This window comes from Cynocephalus volans, chromosome 2, assembly GCF_027409185.1.
Source record: "Cynocephalus volans isolate mCynVol1 chromosome 2, mCynVol1.pri, whole genome shotgun sequence".
Taxonomy (NCBI): Eukaryota; Metazoa; Chordata; class Mammalia; order Dermoptera; family Cynocephalidae; genus Cynocephalus; species Cynocephalus volans.
In genome coordinates, this window is record NC_084461.1 from 159695634 (window position 1) to 159710323 (window position 14690).

General features: G+C 38.3%; 1 protein-coding gene across 3 annotated transcripts in view; it reads right to left on the reverse strand.

Moving 5' to 3' along the window:
- RNF130 (ring finger protein 130) overlaps nt 1-14690 on the reverse strand; it is a 115844-nt gene that overhangs the window by 19578 nt on the left and 81576 nt on the right. Inside the window, exons 7-9 of one of the 3 annotated variants that reach the window (XM_063086395.1) lie at nt 12066-12270; nt 8569-8662; nt 2591-2780 (exon numbers count right to left, since the gene is read on the reverse strand). In XM_063086395.1, coding sequence (XP_062942465.1) covers nt 2765-2780; nt 8569-8662; nt 12066-12270 — 315 coding nt within the window. In that variant the 3' untranslated portion in view covers nt 2591-2764. Of the gene's footprint in view, nt 1-2590; nt 2781-8568; nt 8663-12065; nt 12271-14690 lie in introns of those variants that run through there. The other 2 variants (XM_063086397.1, XM_063086396.1) reach the window with 2 other exon arrangements.

Sequence of the window (14690 nt, forward strand, 5' to 3'; positions counted from 1 at the left end):
ACCTCACACCATACACAATATCAACTCAAAACAGATCAAGAATCTAAACGTAAGAGCTAAAACTATCAAGCTCTTAGAAGTTTTTGTGATGTTAAATTAGGATTTCCTAGATATGACACCTAAAGCACAAGCAACCAAAGGAAAAAAACAGACAAATTTGACTTCATCAAAATTTTAAACTTCTGTTTTGAAAGACACTATCAAGAAACTGAATAGACAGTTTGTACGATGGGAGAAAATATTTGCAAATCATTTATCTGACAAGGGCCTCGTATCTGGAATACATAAAGAATGCTTACAACTCAACAAAAAAGACGAACAGCCCAATTTAAAAATGGCAAAGCACTGAAATGGATATTTCTCCATAGAAGATATACAAATGTCCAATAAGCACATGAAAAGATGCTCAACATCATTAGTCATTAGGGTAATGCATATTAAAAGCACAATGAGATAACCACCTCACAACTACTAGAACGGTTGTAATAAAAAAGGCAGACAGTCACAGTGTTATGGAGGATTTGGAGAAACAGCATATGTTGTTGGTGGGAACGTGAGATTGTGAAGTTGCTTTGGAGAACACTTTTTCAGTTTCTCAAAAAGTTAAACAGTTATCATATGATCCATCAATTCCACTCCTGGAGATATAAATATATACCTCCAGAGAAATAAATATACCTGAGAGAAATAAAAAGATATGTTCACACAAAAATTTGTACACAAACACATCATCATTCACAATAATCAAAAGGTGGAAATAATCCAAATGTCCATCAGCGGATGAATGGATGAACAAAATGTGGTACATTCATACCATGGAATATTACTAAGATATAAAAGGGGATAAAGCACTGACACATGCTACAACACAGATGAACTTTGAACACATTATGCTAAGTGAAAGAAGCTCGACACAAAAGGCCACACACTATATGGTTCTATTTATATGATAACCCATAATAGGCAAGTCCATAGAGATACAGAGTAGATACATGGTTTCCAGGGCTGGCAGGGGTGGGTAGTTACTGTTAATGGGTATGAGGCTTCTTTTTGGGGTGATAAAGTGTTCTGGGATTAGATAGTGGTGATGAGGCAGGAACAGAATAGGGACATGCCCCAGGGAGGCTGCTCATCAATGTCCAGACTGGATCAGCCAGAGCCTGCACCCTAGGTGGGACAGGAGTGGCAGAGGCTAGTCATTTAGGAGTTTCCAGGTGGACAGACAGAAAGGTTAGGGGCATGTGCGTCTCTCTCTGGCAGAGATGCCTGTGCGCTCCGGCATGTACTTTCGCTTGGTAATAAAGCCCTATCATGGTCTGTTTCTCTGTCTCCCTCTTCCTTTCCTTTTGCCAGTTCCATGAAAGATTCTCCTTTCATGGATCAAGAACCTGGATATCCTGCCCGGTAACAAAACTGATGAGCCAGCCAGAAGATAAGGGAATTCTGGGTCAGGCACCAGAGGAGCCAAAATTCTGACAAAATGCTTTATTCTATTTTACTCTCTCTCTTTCCTCTTTCTTCCTCTTTCAACTGACTGCCAGTAGACGTTGTTAGGATTTGGCTCTCTCCCTGCTGCCAATAACAAGAGAAAAGAGCACCATCTGGGTGGCCATAAGTTGCAACATGCCCCCAGGTGTTCAGCCAGCAGCTCCTCAGCCCACTCCCCATATCCCGCCTGGTTACAGTGATAATTGCACAACCTTGTGAATGTACTAAAAACTACTGAAATGTATACTTCAGTAGGGTAAATCTCATAGTATGAATTATATTTCAATTAAAAAAATATAGAAGAAACCCTTCACTGCCCTGATTTGAGTATGACTGATGTAATAAGCCTCTGTCATCAGCAGGCATATGTTCTCATCTCTCACGTATGCTGAGGTAGGTTGAAAAATTGCTGCTGGAGATATTTCCAAATGCTGATAATCCTTCAAGCATACAAGTCAATATAACAAAATATTTCAACATTTTGCTCATCAATAAAGTGAAAATATATCATTTACACATGTAAATTTGCTCTCAAATTTGCTTTTTCAATTTTTTCAAATTTGCTGTTTTTAAAAGAATACTGTACAAACCAGGTAAAACATATCTTTGCAAGATATAACTTATTACTAATTAGCATATATTTTGAAAAATCTTTCTTACACTCATTCCTTCATCCCACAAATATTTATTGAGCACTTACTATGGGCAAAGCACCTACTAGGTCTGGGGGATACAATGAGGAGCCACATAGTTAAAAGTCCCTGCTGCCATGGAGCTGAAGTGCTGGTTGAGGCAGACCAACCACAAACAGAGGAACAAGAAATTACCAGAGAGTGATTGGCCACCTTGAAGAAAATAAAACGAAGTAACTCAACTGAGTACCTGAGGGGGCATTACTACGCAGCATGTCTCCACTCCTGAATTTTATTTGTGCACAGTAGAAGCCAATGTCAAAATAGCAACAGAAACAGTGTCACCGTTCCTCTTGTAGGGAGTCATGAGCACATTCTTGTCTCTGAAACATGCACAAATGAAATTTGAGTATGGGATCTCCAAATCAGCGTTTGAAACACAAGTCAGTGAATAATACTCAACAGCACAGTCTTTTTATCTTATTATTTATTTCTTTTAATACAAAGCTTTGGCATTAGCAATTTTATGAAAAAATAAAATGTACTAAAAATAAATGCTTGTGTGGCATGATTGGTAAATGATGCACAAAAATAGGTTCTTTTTTCCTTCAAGGCAATCAGTCAGAAAGCAGTTTTTTCCTTCTTCAAAACCATTCTACCCTGGGGAATAAAAGGAAAAAAAGAGGTTATGAATTAGTTAAAGGGTAGTTGTCAATGTTTTAAAATAACAGACAAGTGACCCTAACTGATGGGTGGCCTGGGGCTGTCCCCAACTATGTCCCAACCCCTTCTGGTAAACCAGTAAGCCATTAGCATTTTCCTGAAATCAGCAGTTTCAGATCTATAGTCAAGTGGCTCAGTCAGTTTAGGAGTGATTCAATGCTCCCAAAAGAAATGCAAGAAAAAGTATAGGCTAACAGCATCATGTTTAACTACACAGGGACAAAGATCATATAGTTCACCACTTTTCCTGGTTTAAATACATGTTCTAAATGCTGAGTGTGCTGAATCTACAGCTGTTGTCTTTAAAATGTTTCTCTTTCACTCCTCAAACAAGAATATAATTACTTATTCTGAAATAAGAGTTGAAGAGCACAGACTTCCAGGAATGTCTGGCTTTCTTACAGGAATTCTGCAGATTTTGTGGGGGCGTGTGTGTATATGTGTTTCTGTCCCTCTACCAGGTACTACGAAGTGCCTGAAGTCTTGAAAAGTTTCTCACACTCTCCCTCAGTTCATACTGCCTTCTTTGTAGCCCCTGGCACTGTGGGCCTCTGTGTGCCATCTGGTTCATTTCCATCCATGCCTCACACCACTGACTCTTTGGTATCATATAACGCTCCAGCATCTCTTGGTTTCATCTCCTTGCCACCACCCTGCCTTCTTCCTTCAGCACCGTATTTTTACCTAACCTATCTTCCTGTCTCCACTCCTTACCACTTCAAAGCACCTTCTCAGCCACCAGGAATTATCTTTCTGCTGGGAAAAATCCTTAGACATTACCAACAGTTTACAAGAATAAAGTCCAAATTCTGCAATCTACTGCTGTTGCCACCACCTACAGTGGGCACATCAAATCACACAATTCCCTGAACCTACTCTGCTTTTTCCTCACTTTGTGCCCTTATTATGCCTGGCCTGGTTCCCAAGTCACTCCCTCCAAGAAGCCTTTTTGAACTCCCTTAGGGCAAAAGCAGCAGTTCCCTTGTGGGCGATATGTAAGTGCACTTGCACACTCCCTCTCTCCTCAGTCACTTCAGCAAATGCACTGCAAGTGCATGGCCCTGAGCTCTTGCAGGGATTGGCCAGGCCCCCAGGCCCCCGACCAGGCCCCTGCAAGCTCCATCTTTGTGAGCCCGTTCCCTGACACAAGACCTGGTGCCTAGTGAGCACTTGGGAAATGGTATCTAAATGCAGGAGTGGGAGTAGTTCAACTTTTTTGAAAAAGCTCTGGTATGAAGAATGTTCACAACAACTTTACATAAAGCTTATACTTTATTATTTATTGTAGTTCGTATTTAAGATAACACGTTGTCTAAAAAAATCCACAGAAAAACTGAATGTTAGATATAAGGACTTTTTAGGGGCAAATCAAGGTTCTAAGATTTCCTTTATTTTGCTGCCCTTTAAAGAAATTATTAACTAATGCAGCCATACATTAAAGTACTTCTGAAAAGCAAAGAAATGACCACTGCCAAAGATAGCACATAAATCCAATCCAAGGTCCCCGTTGCCTTCAATACTCTTTTTGCAATCATGTTTTTAGAAAACCAAATTTGTCCTTTTCAAGCATGTTATGTGGAATCCTCAAATGGCTCTCTGGAGGAGTCAAACACAAGCAGAGAAAAGGAGAGAGTCAGAACCACAAGTGTTGGGTTTGAATTCCTGCACCCTTTCTCCTGTGCCTGATCCCTCTGAGCCTCAGTTTATTCCATTGTGCTTCAATAAACAGCAGATATTCTCATCTTTAGGAGTTCTTCAAACACATGGAAACACAACTCACACTACCCCAGTCCCCTTTTTTCCAAACCACACATCCCTAAGACATCAAATGATTAAATTTTCAGACCCTTTTAAATTAAGATGTTTGTTAAATTAAGATGATTATTTAAAATAATCTGTCAATATTCCTCTTAAAAAGAGTCCTGAGCAGAATAATTCAGAAATACTCAGTGGAGAGTAAAATAGGATCATCAGTTCCTTTTATCCAGTCTATCAATTTCTACTATTGCACCTAAGAGGAGGACAGCTTACCAGGAAATTTGTGGGGACAATCGAAGCCCACTGACCTGCTGTAAGAAGCTAGGACTTCTCAATCACACATTATGCTATAGGAACGCTTGATCCAATTATTTAATCACATTAACTGTTTCAGATTAATTTCCTCCTGCCAAAATTGTTTTGACTAGAATGTCTGGGCTACCCTTCTCTACAAATTTTAGGGCATGATTTCTATGAATCAGAATTTAGGAACTGGAAAAGGGCTTTAGAGGATACCTCGTCAAACCTCCCATTCAATTTAAAATCTCTCCTACGTCATCCACATATTCGTTCCTCAAATAAAAACAATAATAAAAATATTTATTTTCTCATATTAAGGGAAAAATAGAGTGACACAAATATGAACTAGTAAATGTTGGGATTTCACACGGTTTATATGAATAATGAAGTAGAACAAAAAACCTCTTTTGGGAATTGAAGTTCAATAACCTTGCTTACCTAGGTACTAAGAAATAGAGGTATGAGAAAATAATACATATATTTACCTTGCGTTTATGTGCTTCTTTGTCTGACTACCACCATATTTATATTTGCAAAGTCTCAAAAGTCACCAGATTTGTGTACAGTGTTAAAGAAAATGTAAGGCACAATTAGTCACAGTTGAGTTCTTAAATAAATAGCATTTCATCTTAATGGAAGGGCAGTGACTTCAAACACATAGACATTTGATTGACTTCTGACTTAAGCCAATAGTGTTGAGCTGTTGGTAGGTGTGCAAGAAGGGCAGGATGGAGCACTCTCACCCCAAGCTGGCTACGCCCTGGGCAGTCATCAAGCCACCCCTTGCAGAGGAGGCCTGGACCAGGCTCATTCCACATGCCTGTCCTTACACCTGGTCGTACTGCTTCATCTTGCCCACAGGGTTTCACAAGTGACTACACTGGGTCAAGGGCTTGCTGAAATCATAACACACAAGATCAGTGACTAGTAATGCTGGCAGAAACGTAAACTATTCTAGTAGGTATATGTGTAGAGGTGAAGTTCACTATCAATTTTCAGACAATCACTAAAATGCCAAAAGATGGAATCTGTTTATATATGACTATTGACAAATGGACGAAGTTACCCACAAAATGAAACCAGTGATTAAAATGAAAAAAGGGATCTCATTTTCACTGTAAGTTTCTTGGTAGATAAAAGTAAAAAGAGAAATAAGTTAGATTTCAAGGAACTCATTAAAAAAGAATAATTTTTGTAGATTTTGTTAAAATAAACTTTTTTCTGGAATAAAATCACATATAAATTTGTCATCAACATTTTTGAGAAAGAGACACTGGGGTAAGAGTGACTATATCTTTTCTATTGTCCCCCATGGTAAAAATGGCCTTTAAAAATATTAATTCATGCTTATTGTTAAAAAAAAATTAACACAGAAAGGCACAAATTAGGGAGGAAAAACATCACCCCCAATTCTAGCTTCAAATAATCACCATTAATATTTTGGTGGCCATCCTTTCATGCATCCATATGTGTGTATAAACACATACACACACGCACACACACTCTCTCTCTCTCTCAATGGGATCATGAATATTGTCCTTCAGAGTGATTTTGACTGAAGGCACAGAAATAATATTCAAATGAATAATTGCAGTATTAACCCTCTACAAAGGCTAATGGGAGAAGGGTTGGACTAAGACATGGATGTAAGATCCATGACTTAGATTTTGAGTCATGCAGGCATTTACGCATGGAACTGAAATATTATGGTCCAGGTACTCTGATTTTTAATAGGTAACATGTCTATTGAGCATTCTCTAAAATATCTGATGCATGAACTGAGCATTGGGCAGATAGAGTGGCAGTCAGGTGACCATTAAATTACTTAATTCTCTAAAAGTGCCCAGAGAGTGTCACTATTTGCCTGTACTGGTTATCGCTCATTTGTGAATTTTTTAGTGGGCTTATGTGCTTATCTACTCTGATGGGCCAGCATGGGAGTTAAGCAAAAGAGACAGCTGCAGGTGAAATAAATATTCCCCTCTTAATTGAAGTTTGAATCACAGGCCCTCACAGAGCTCTTGTTCTGTATCCTATTTCATGGAAGAGGTTAAATTCATTTGCCACAAATAAGAAAGGCAGATGGCCATCTTGTTCACAGAGATTTGACAGAATCTCAGCAGAACTGGTTTGGCTAACATTTATTGAGCACTTATTATGTGCCAGGCACTGTGCTAAGCACTTTATATGCTAATTCTCACAACAACACTATGATGAAGTCCTACTATTTATGGCTGTTTTATGGATGACTAAAATGAGCTCCAGATAAATACAACTGCCCAGGTCTCATAACTAAAAAATGAAGGAGCTAGGAGTCAAATACAGGTGTGTCTGACTCTAAAGTCTGAGCAAGTAACACTGCACTATGTTGAAGGAAGAGTGGTGTCCACAAAAGTGGCTACCTGTTGACCTGCTGGATGACGCAGACTGCTCATCTGAAGTTGGAGAATGCCAAGTGACCATGACATCCTCCCACTATGTCATGGGTCACAGATGCCAAAGGGCACCATGATCTAGCCAATGGATCAGGTTATAGATAATAAAATCATGTCACTGGAAGTGGAGATTTCTTGCTCATTGTTTCCAAGCTACAGCTAGACAATGGGTAGTCAATTATATCAGCTGCATGAGCTTGTTGGTTATTATTAATTACTTGAAGTGCCAGGTCATAATTGAATGTAGAAAGAACATGAATTCCACTGGTACCAATTCAGGTTCAAATTTGGGCAGTGCCCAGAGGTGCTTTCATCTCTAATTAGTTTTCATGAATACTGGTTACAGAAAGGACTAAATAATATCCTACAGTAAATGCTCAAAATTTGAAACAAGACAAACAGAAATGAAAAAACTTTTTTTTATATCTTACCCACATGGAAAGCTACTCTTGGAAAAATGAGTGGATCAAAATGGACCTTAACAGTCATCTAGCTCAATTTTCCATCCTCTAAAAACATCTCATCTACAGCAGCCCCGACAAGTAAGATCCAGCTTCTGCCTGCATTCCTAGTCCTGGGCACTTCCCAGGGTAAACCATCCCACCGTTAACTAGCCTGACAGATGTTCTTCCTTTTACTGAAGTGAAATTTGCCTTCCTGTAACCTACTCTTTGGTCCCCATTTTGCCCTATGGAGACATAATTTATACTTATTTTCTCTTCCCCCTGACAGGCTTCCTAATATTTGAAAACAGCAGGTCTTCATGATCATTTCTTTCCTGCAGGCTAAACACACAAGCCACTGTTCCTTGACCAAAGGCCAGGGTGCCACTGTCCCACCAAAAGCTAAATATGTAAGACTCAAAGTCTGATGAACACAAGGAAAGTGAGGCTATTTCTGCCAATGATGAAGACACTGACATTCTTTACACACTATACTGGTTCCCTTGGCATTTGTATTACACTGTTGATTCATTCTTAGCTTGTAGCTAGTGAAAACCTCTAAACCTTTTCTCAAGTGAGCTGTTGTTATTGAACAAGGTGAACTCCCAATCTGTGTTACTGACTAAAAATACGTGTTTGTGAAATAAATTATTTTGCAAGATATGATCCCATCAGGATCACTATGAAGCTGGTGGAAAGCCAATTCTCACCACTTTCATGAAAATTACTCTACATATTTTCTTCAGATCTCCTGGCACATGCAATCCAAAAAAACAATTTGTTACTTACTCATTAGCATTCAAGCTAGCTGTGGCTCTGATGATCATGTAGCAGAGTGTGAGAGCACTGAGGAGGCCAAAACTGGCAATAATAAACCATTCTTCTGTTGACAAAGGAAAGGGAGGAAATCACTCTGGGGAGAAGGTTTAAGTCAAATCGATGTCAATATTTCCCTCAAATGCAACGAAGCAGACTTCAACGGAGGTGTAAGCCAAGATTGGCCCAAAGAAGTGAAGCAGGAGGTGGTTTGCCAGAGAGCTACTAACTGGAGAAGGTTAGTGAGGACTGGTGAAAGCTGCAAGGGAGAAAGGAAAGCATGGCCCAACCATTTATTCCAGTTTAGGTCCTGAGGTACGTGAGAACTGTGGCCACCAAAAAGTGTACAGTAAAAATATGTACGCGTGTATCAATTGCACAAGGACATAGAATTTTTTCATTGTAAAATTAAACGACAATAAAGTAGACTAACCATACTTAATAACCTTTCCTTCCTCATTTTGTCATTTCTGCATGGTTATTATCACTCAGTCTTAGAGAAAGGCTCAGAAATATGGAGTAGGGGTTCTCAAAGTTCTTTTGGGTACTCCAAGCAGTCTGCAAGCTAGGCTTCCAGGGCATTCATGCCTGCATTCTTTTCTCTTATGCATGGGCTCACTTCTGATAATTACATAAAAAGGACATCTCACTGGTGTCTCAAGAAAACAGGTACTACCACTTGCAACCCCACTGCTGGGAAGCAGCACTAGTTGTTCTAATTTTGTCCAGCAGAAGTAGGAAGGGTAGGTAATTGACAAGATACTTGGCCCACCAAAGTTGAAAATCTCTGGTACACAGAACTCTAAGGGTTTTTATCTAGTCTGTCTTGTGTGTGTGCGCTCTCTCTTTCTCTCTTTACATCCAGGAAGTCAGTCAATACTTTCTCTTAACTTTTCAGAACCTGTATCGTCAAGGTAACATTTTTTTATTTTTTATTTTATTTTTTATTTTTATTTTTTTAATTTTATTTAAAAACAGTATTTCCTGAGAACCTCAAAAACTGAGAACGAATCTGACTTCCTGGAAAGTCTTAACCATAAAATATTTCTTAGAGTATGCACTAATTAGGGCTGGTTTAACAAAGTGTTACACAGTAAAATGCCTTGTGTATCTGTAATAAGGCAGGGAGAATACATATTTACACTTGAGATGCCAAATGTTTTCTATACAAAAGCTGTGTATAACATGGGTGTTTCTTAATCTGGGTTCCATGAATCCTAAAACTACATGCAAAATTGTGTACATAGGCATTTTTCTAGAAAAAGGTTATTATACTTCTATTAAATTTTAAACATGGTGACCTTCAAAAGGTTAAGATAACTGCTCTTTGGGATTCCAGGATGCTGAGTTCATTTTATGAGCAATTCTCTGCCCACCTTGGTTTACATTACTAAAATGCTTAGTAAACTTTCTTTTTAGACAACAGTGCAGCCACTGTCTCCTGGGCTATAAATTTCCTCAACAATAGATTGAAGCTTTTCATTGACGTAACGAACATTCAAGAATCCATATAAAATCCACCATTTTAATCTGTATGTATTTTAAGTTAGGAAAAATGTATACTGGCATTTAAAAAAATCAAGAGATGAGCGGTCATCAACATCAGGGAGCTTAACACAGCATTCTTTTTTTTCTTCTTAGAAACTTTTATACATGATAAGCAGAATAACTTTTAGAACTTCAATTATGTCTATGTTATACCATCCTGTATTTGCATGTCTTTTTTTTGCATGTCACTTCAGTTATAAAAGCTAGTAACCAAAAAGTAGTAAACACCATCACAATAATACTCAAGGGCCCAGTATTTTAGCAGCGATCCCACTGTATCTGGGGCCTCGGCTACCTCTGCCTCCCCAGTGCTTATTTAGCACAGTGCCTTGCACACAGTGGGTGCTGGTTGAATGCATTGTAGTTGCTATGGTGCTACAGAGCTTTGGAGGGAAAAGTACGGATAGCTTTGGTCTAGTCTGACCACATGACTTATTAACATCATGTGTAAATTCTGCTAAAGGTGACTGATTTGGTACATGAAGTAATATTTTTTAATCACCGAAACATAAAACTTTGAGAGGACATTTCTACGTGAAATATAATGGGGTCAGTATTCAACATAGTAGTAGGTGCTCAATAAATGTCTGATCAATGAAGGACCTATAAGAACTTATTAATAAACAACCTTTGTCTCCTTTATTGCTATTAGATCAATTTCTTAAAATCTAGACCATAAAACCGAAATGCCAAAGTAGAACAACTATGAAATGTTATTAAAACAAATCATTGGGAAATGGCAAGAAATGAGTCAAGCTATATCAAAGAATAGTTTTACTTATTCCATAACTGAATGAAGGTTCTTTGAGTTTAAACAAATGATAGACTAAGAACTGGGAAATCATTTTCTAATAATAATTTCTGGTTGGTTAAAAACATGTACACTTCAACTGAACAGACCACATGAGTCTTAACACGTGAAAGGAAAAAATGTTTCTTAATAGCTTTACCCGTTTTACTGACTCCCAGAGTTAAGCGGAGTCCCGTCAGCTTCAGGCCTTTAAGCTCTAGGCAAGCAACAGCATATACTGGAAAAGGCAGCATGAGTGGCGACAATGAAAATGAGTGAAAGGTTGTTAGATGAAAACAACATGTAAAGAATGGAAGTGAAGAAAAGAGCTGTTTGTCACGGTGAATGTCTACAACGCCCATACACATGTTGTCAGCCCACTCACACTGATCTTAGGCATTGCCATCAAAACACTCGGTACATTTCTTTTCTGCTTGTCAGCAGTTCAACAATCATGACATTCATAACTAGCTCAGACCATTTTCTTAAGGCAGATTATCCTTTGGCTTTTCTTCCACCTCATGTACAAATATACCAAAGAATTAAGAACCAAGAGACCAAACTTCCATAAAAAGTGTAAAATCAGGTCAAGGGTTCGGATCCCCTTACCAGCCAGCCACCAAAAATAAATAAATAAATGAAAATAAAAAATAAAAGTGTAAAATAAAGTGAGCAACATCAGGCCATCTCAACTGTTCCTACAGTTGTGAATTTTTCTGTTCAAATTAGCTTTTTCCTAAGTTGCCTGTAGCCCGGGAGATGGAGAGCACCTGTGCCCGCACTGTACAACACACCAGCAATGCGGCTGATGGACTGTGTCACATTCGGTCTCCCCTGAAAACATCTGTTTGCAAGGCAAAGATTTAAAGGTTTATAAAACAGCTACTAAGACAGACCTCTGAACATCCACTCATCAAATGCAGCTATTCCTATTAATTACAAACAAAGCTCTTTATTATAAAGAGAGTTTTGTCATTCCAAATATCTGTTTTAACAAAAGTGCATGTTACTCTTCCAGTTACAGACTAAGTTGTTGGCCGAGAAGATCACCTCAGCTCTCCTCCTGAAGTCACCGCATGCCCACCACAAGCAGCAACGCTGCCCTGTATCTGGGCAAAAGGCCCCCACTTACTTGTTACTGCAATGTTGATCTCTCCCGTTCTAGGAGTGAGTTCCCCATCCTGGGGAAGAGGTGATATGCCCGAAGTTCGAAGAGGCTCAAGGCCGAGGGAGTTGTCACTGGTGAGGTCACCTAGGGCTGATCTTCGGTTAACTGCCTGGGTTCTGGTGAGTCTTTCCATATCAAATGCTACGTTTTCAGTACATGGCAAATTTGGCTGCAAAATATTTGCAGATTAAAAATAACTGTAAGAATAACAAATCCTTTCATAAAACTCTAAATGGCTGATACCCCATCACGAAGACTTCAAAATTTTTCCATGCTATTTTCTCTTATTTCTCTGCCCATCTATCTACTCTTTCTACTCTCATCCAACAGCTTTTCTTCAAAAGGAACATCTGATCTCCTCCCAAAAATGGTACAAAGGAAAACAAAAATCCATTGCAGAACTGAAAAAACTGGCCACTGCACCTTTATCAAGAAATGACAATGTTTTGTGGACATGGCTCACAGGCAGAGGGAGTCATAATCATCATTATAAAACTGACAAACATTCAATTTAAAAATCAGTTAACTGTATTACCTTTTGGTTAATGTTAAATGTCAATGTTGAAGGATAGCAGGTAAAATGAAATACCCCTTTTATTCTATTAACTTCTCTGTAATATGCCCCCTTTATTTGGTAGTTGGTATTTTAAAATCTTCTATCTTTAAACAATTACATTTTGCAATGATGAATATGTTTATTATCATGATTTGAACATCACATATTGTACACAAACACCCATAGTATACAGCCCACAAATATGTATAATCAATTACGTTTCAATAAAAATTTAAAAAAATAAACACAGGTAAAGCACATGACCAAGAGCAGATCAAAGTTGAAAAGACTTCTAAACTATAAGAAACTACGTTTCAAAATCTAAGCACCTAAATCTAAAGGAGAGGTATAGAGCAGCTTGGGGCCAAAGTCTAACAATTAAAAAGTGGGTATAAAAGTCTCCTGATTTAACAATATGGATATCTGGTTTCCCTAGCAACTTTTTGGTTCTGTTAGCATGTAGCACACACCATATAAGCAGAGTTGGGAAAAGAGGCTAAGAGAAGTTTATACGGAGAGAAGTGACAGCCAACCAAATCTAGAACCAATGGCTTCTTGGGCAACAGAATTGTTTTAAATCACTTCAAAGCCCTTCGTAAAAAAAATTACAGCACAGTGTAATAATTGATGCTTATAATGACACCCAGTTAGAAGGTTTATGTTTATTATATTTAAGAAACCATGGTAGCTTGTGATACATTTTAGAAGGATTTTCATTAAAAACTGAGGGGGAAAATATTAGCATTTAAAAGAACAGACTTGGCTGGCTGGTTAGTTTGGTTGGTTAGAGCACAGTGCTGCTAACACCAAGATCAAGTGTTCAGATCCCCACAAAACAGAAAAAAAAAAAAAAAAAAAAAAAAAAGAATAGACTTAAAAAAACCCAAAACATAAAGGCTAGTAGCAATGACAGAAGTGTTAATACTTTCCAACTGTCTTCTGTGTGCTGGGCATCATGGCAGATGCTCTATGCTAAACTAGTCTCAAATGGAGGTCTTTGCCTCCAGGTGGCATTTGGCAATGTCTGGAGACATTTTTGACTGCTGTGACTGAGGTATCATGCTACTAGCATTTAGTAGGAGAGGCTAGGGATGCTACTAAATAGTCTCCAATGCACAGGACAGCCCTCATAAGAAGGAATTATCTAGTTTGAAGTGTCAATAATGCCAAGACTGAGCAAACCTGTTAAACTACATCACTGACATGATCTCTGGAGAAAAGGATAAATGGGGTATTACTACCCAACTACACTGCACTTAAACTGGGATTTGATAGTATATTTAAAATAAGACTTTTTTGGGTTGCAAAGCCAAAATGAGGAGTTCATATGTTCGATCAAACTAAACCTTTTGTTCCATAAGGAAATTATTCATTCACTCTTTTTTGAAGCCAGAAAGTATTTTATTTTCCTTTAAAACGCATAACCCTGGATACGTAATTCTCTTAAGCAAGGAAATAAAGGAAGGATCCAAGGTCCTCAGTTAGTCTGTGTTGACCCAGCACCTGCTATGGCTAAACTATGTGGCATACCTGGTTAAAGCCCTTGCGAGATTATTAAAGGTTCTCCTAAGGCTTTGGTCACCCACCGCCCACCTTCACTGCTTGCAACTTAAGACACCCAGGAGACCAAAGTAAACTTAAGAGGAAGGAACATAAACAATGACATAATTTTATAGTACACAAAATGCAGAAAAATTATTATTGGACCAGAGTCTAAAGTCTATAGTCTGTTTTTATTTTTAAGCCACTGGAATAAAGGAAAATCACATCCTTCTCTCTATGTTGGTTCTTCACCCACCACCCAACAGAAGCACGCTTTTAAAAGCGGACTAGTATAGTTACTTATCTTCTCTTCCAGGAGTTCCCTGAGATGGGTTAGACTCTTAAGGAATCTGTAAAGAAGTCACTGTTGGACTAAAAACGTTATATGACTGAGCAAGCCAGTGTTTTCTTGTGAGACTTAACCATACCTCCTATTATGCCAATTGTGCTAAATTATATTACACTTAGATATGATACTACACAAAAGTAGT